This window comes from Cavia porcellus, unplaced genomic scaffold (assembly GCF_034190915.1).
Source record: "Cavia porcellus strain 051 isolate PalLab524CR breed Dunkin Hartley unplaced genomic scaffold, mCavPor4.1 scaffold_1, whole genome shotgun sequence".
In the NCBI taxonomy this organism is placed as follows: domain Eukaryota; kingdom Metazoa; phylum Chordata; class Mammalia; order Rodentia; family Caviidae; genus Cavia; species Cavia porcellus.
The window spans coordinates 143,190,223-143,195,454 of record NW_026947484.1 but is presented as its reverse complement, the minus strand read 5'-3'; the positions used below and the strand labels follow the sequence as shown (position 1 = coordinate 143,195,454).

General features: G+C 43.0%; 1 protein-coding gene across 1 annotated transcript; it reads right to left on the bottom strand.

The window, feature by feature from the left end:
* Window positions 1–2,268: 2,268 nt before the first annotated feature.
* LOC100723974 (high affinity immunoglobulin gamma Fc receptor I-like) lies at window positions 2,269–4,974 on the bottom strand. The gene is made up of 3 exons (XM_063257011.1): window positions 4,603–4,974; window positions 3,436–3,726; window positions 2,269–2,615 (listed from the first exon to the last, which is right to left on the bottom strand). Exons 1-3 carry the CDS (start codon window positions 4,688–4,690, stop codon window positions 2,491–2,493), a joined length of 504 nt encoding a protein of 167 aa, XP_063113081.1. The 5' UTR covers window positions 4,691–4,974; the 3' UTR covers window positions 2,269–2,490.
* Between the last annotated feature and the right edge of the window lie 258 nt (window positions 4,975–5,232).

The following is a 5,232-nucleotide window of genomic DNA, read 5'->3' as shown; positions in this document are numbered from 1 at the left end:
GGTGCATTGTTTTTATGTCTAAAAGTAAATTTAGTGACTCAAAAGTGATACCCTAAGGTGCAATTTACATGTTAGTGCCTGAGCATCTGCTCAAGGGCAGACCCAGAGACATTTCTGCTCTCCTGTCTTTGGTCTCCCTGTTCCCAAGTAGACTTAACCACCACCAACTCCTAATCCACACATAGGCTTTGCCAGAGGTGGGAAATGCTGAGCAAGAAGTGTTTCAGGATCCTTTTAGCCTCTCTCCTCAACAGAGTCAACAAGTATGTTTCAGTACTGAGTGAAGTAAAAATAAAAATAAAGAAGAATGGGCCCACAGATGGAGAGGGATGAGTGCCAGGAGCAGGTACCCAATCCCCATGGGGAAGTAGAGGATTGGGACCTTACCTGGAGAAGGTGTGAGTGGGCCAAGACCCTGAGGCTGGAAGAGCAGACAGGAACATGGCGGGCTTGAAGAACCTATTCCTGGCTATAAGCTATAAGCCAGAAATAAGGAAAGACTGAAATGCAAATTGCCCAGTTAAGAAATTTGTGTGGTCAAATAAATGATTCATATAATAAAGTCCCATAAAAAACTATGAAAAAGATACAAACATGGAAAAGCCTGACAAAGGAGCATGAAAGGTGACAATGGGAAGGAAATTATGCTATTTTGCTATTTGTGTCTGCTCTCCTTCCCTTCAGCCCTTTCCCCGAGATTTCTGTCCACCTTGTGAGTGTAGGCAGCGATTTCTGTTCTGAGTGTGAACTGCACTCCTTCCTCCAGCTTGTGATTCCTGTGGAGTCTTCTACAGATAGTGTCACTACTGAGGGTCTTTGGGACTCTTTCCTTTGAGGCTCATTCCCTTCAGTTCTCATTCCCCTGTTTTTACAACCTGTAACACCAAAATTGTGTAATCAACAAAACTTCTGCTACCATATGCAGTCACTTCTTTTATACAAACATTGGTGGCTGGGGATGTAGTTCAGAGGCAGAGAGCTTGCCTGGCAGGCAGGAGAGCTGGGTTCAACTGTTAATATCACATAAAATGACAAAAACACTGGAGATAATATTGAGATAATAATTGTACCTTTTTTTAAAAAGTGAAGCAGAGAAGATTGTTCACTTTTGTACAGATGATAAGCAGTGGGCTCAGGCTCCCTGTTGCTCGGGGAAGCTCTCAGGAGCTTAAAGGTGGTATTAAAGGTGAGCTTTATGGAACACACGGAGCCATGGTAGATGTTTGGTGGGGATGATCCCTCTTTGCCAAATAAGCTGCATTTTGTTGCTACGTTTGTTATACTTCTTTTTTAATCCCTAAATTTCTACTAAAATCTTTTCACAGATTTCGGTTTTCAGTGTCAGCTATGATATAGAGTAGTAGGAAAATGTTTGTTCCCAAATTACCACCCAATAGGAATCAGAAGAGTAGAGTAAATCTCTGAAGGCAAGGGCCATGTCTGCATGATCTCACTGCTTTTGCCTCCTTGAAATTCCCTGGAGCCTATTCTTAGAGACCGTTAATTATAGAAAACAGCAACTACATTCTGCCTTCCTGTAGACCAGAGCCTGGAGTGGACCGACAGGATGTCTGGGGTCTCTGGATAGAGAGGGTTTGAGCAAGCCTCAAATGAAAAGGCGAGAACTACACGACCATTTCTGCTCATGATTTTCTCCCTTGCGTGTCTATAACACGATTGGAAATGTTTTCCGCTAACTAGAAAAGCCAGGACAGTAACTATCTTAAACACACAGATGTGAGCTTTCTTTCTCAAAGTCTCTCAAAAGTCACAGCTGTGTCAGTTTTATTTTCTTCTTTGCCTTCTCTCCACCCTCCCCCCATCCTTCTGGTCTCCATGACCCCCTGTCCACCCACGGTGTGTGTGCATGTGCATGTGTCAGCGTGCCTTCCTGTATGTCTTCTTTTTCGCTCTCATTTTGTGCCTTTATCCTTTGTAGTTAGGCATACACTCAACTTTTATTTTGGTACCAGGGATCAAATTCATGACTTCACGCTTTTCAGGCAAGCACTTGAGCCACTGAGCTAAATCCCTGACCCTAACACTCAACGTTTTATCCTGGTCCTTCAAAATATACTAGTTTTCAAATTAGTAGAATTATCAGATTTGACTTCTAATTTTTTTTTTTGACTTGCAAGCTTTTGAAGATTTCTTTAGAGTAGATCTCGTTTTAAATTATCTTTGATTACCAAATTTCTACATTTGTCTCAACTGAAGTTAGCTTTATTTAAGAGTATAAGCTATGGAACCCACACTTATAAGCTTTGGAAAGTGACATTTAATTTTCAGATATTTATGTCTAAGCGCTACCACAGTCACTAAATCTATGGCCACCCTCTGAGAAAATGCTTGTCTCCCTGCCAGGGTTTCCATGTGTCCTTTATCACTGTAGGTCTTGACCCTTATACTTCACTTCTTCTTGTAAATGTCTTTGGGATTTTCCGAAGTTACTTCCTCTCCATGATCAGAAGCTGAAGCGACTTCTAAATTCTACTTTCTCTCGCTTGGCAGTTCTTTACATATTCTCACACAGAGAATAGTATCTCCCAAAAACATTATGCCCAATGGCATATAGAAAAGGATGTGAAGCCAGACAAAAATTTGTGTCTGGAGGTCTGAAACAGAAAAACAGAGAAGAGACACTATTTAGACATCAGAGGAATCTGGCTGAGTTCTGTCTGGAATGAGATTGACTGAGGCCTAGTGTGCTAGTCCCCATGAGGCACTGGCAATTTGGGGGCCTGGAGAACTGGAGGGAGCTCCAGCTGGGCTCTATGCTGTCCACCAGGGACAAACTCCTTGGAAGAGTTTAACTACCAAGGAACCAAGCTAAGGATTTACCCCTTAGTTTCAGAGATCACTGCTATTTCTACTTTTTTATGCTTGGGCGAGGATTCTCTTTATTTTGTTTTTGCCAAAGAATCTTTCCTCCTGAACTCACCATTTCACTACCTCTCTTAACAGACACTCGGGCAGGTTCTTCTGTGCTGTCTACAAGATCACTTCCTATAAATCCACTATGTGAATCAAAATGGGCACCCCAGTGTCTGTATTCCCAGATCCACTAGCAGCAGACTGGAGAAGCTCAGTATATTCTGGTGAGATGGTTGGTGAGGGACAGGGCAGGGATGCCAATGGAGAAGTGGGCAACAAGGTGGCACAAGAGTGCCAGGAAGCGAGAGCAGAAAATGAAGGAGAAGAAAAAAAGGAAGAATGAGGTGAAGGGAAGGAAAATAAAGGCAGGAAGGGAAACAATGACGTCTGTGAAGAGCATATTAAAGTTCTGAACCAATGGTGGAAAGGCCCAACCCCAAGCTTTTCCTAGAAAGACTTCCTCCTTCTGGCTGGGCCATCACCAAACCCCTAAACAAGCCTCAGCTCCATGGCAGCAAATGGCCCCTTCTCCTTTGCCAGTGGCTTCCAGTCCTCACTCACCAGGCACTTGAAGCTCCAACACAGGGCTGCGCTTAAGGACATTTCCATCTTCTGTGGCTGCCTCACACCAGTAGGACCCAGAACCATTTGTTCTAGCAGTTAGAATGTGGTACTCAGAGGATGTATTCCTGGCCCTCAGCGTCATGTTGCCCATGTGGAAGGAGAAGTAAAGCTGCACGCCAGACCTCTGTGGGAGCAACTTTGTCTCACAGCTCAGCTTGACTAGTTTCCTCTGCCGAAGTGGGGATCCTCTACCGAAGGATGAGGTTAGCACTGGAGCTGGAAACAGCTCTGAAGAGAAAGTTGATAGGGGACAGAGTTGTCTCCTTCAGCATCAAGGTTCTTTTACAAGGTCATACCCTCTCCCATCTTGGAAACTTGTCCCCAAGAAATTGCATCCATAAGCTGAATTTTTCCCACTTACTAGAGAATCACTATGGGGGTTTCCTATCAGACCTAATTAAGGCTACCAGCTTGCTTGCATCCATAGAGAAGAGTTCTTTTATATGGCCCAATCTTCCCCGAATGGCCATGTTATTATATAACTGCACCCTCTTGGTAATGATCTGCCCAGAGTAGGCACTAGTTCACATCCTTGACAGTTCAGTGTTTCCTTACTTGTGCTCCTCTCTCAAACAGTAATCCAAGACAGTAATTTCTTTCCCACAGGAATGAATTTTTTTTTGATGGAAAAATGTCACTGGTGAGTATGGGTGCTGAGAGGAAAGACCGTGAAATGGTCAGAGCAAGAGCTACATGTAAACTTGGACAGGGGAAGGTGCTTAGTTTGCAGATGTTTAGAGAGAAGTAGGACCAGAAAGGCTGTACTGTCCTTGAGAGACAGATGAAACCAGCTCCTAATGTCTTGCTGGTTTCCACTTCCATGAGCATTCATGAAGTTCTACTGGGCTATTTTCTAATAACTCTTCTAGCTAGCTTGAAGGAGTCTCTGTTCTTTGCAAACTAAAATCAGATTGATAAAATGGGGCTTCATTATGCCTGGCTCCTGTGATTATTGATAGGACACGGTATACTGGAAAGAGCAATGGAAGGGACCCACTCACTGAAGCAGTTTATCTCTTATGAATTGAAATGAGGATTTACATGATTTATGCTGGTCCTTTGGGTCTTTTCAACTATAGCTCTATAACTATTTAAATACATTACCTTTCACCATCACAGGTACTCTTGGGGATGTGAATGGGCCAGGTAATCTTCCCTTGGCTGAGCAGTGATAGACACCACTGTTATTCATGTTGGCTTTCAGAATAGTGAATGCAGAATATCCATAAGAAAAGTTAATAGGCTTTTCATTTTAATAGAAAACCACATTGGATACCAGCTTATTCTTCCATCCATGACACCTCAAGGTCAAAGGTTCCCCTTCAGTGAGGACTCTCTTGGAAGGCTGAAGCAGCAGCCAAGCTGAAAAATCACAGACCCAAAAATGCATGAAAACAATGGAGTTCCCAGCTGACAAGAAAGAGGAACATTAGTTCCATAATAACAAGGAAGTAAACTCTGCTGATCATCCTGCAAGGGGGCCAAAAAGGAGCACAGTCATGTCAACACCCTGCTAGGAGCCTGTGTGAGACTCTAAGTGGAGCATGCTGCTAAGCTGGATCCATGAAACTGGTAGATAATAAATGTGTTGTTTTAACTTGTTAAGTCCCTGATAACTTGTTACACTAAAATGAAAAACCAAATGTATTCCTAACTTCTGCAAAATTTGTTAACAGGGTGACATATTTTAAGACAAAATAGCAATCATATCCAGATGTCTGTGAGCTACAGAAT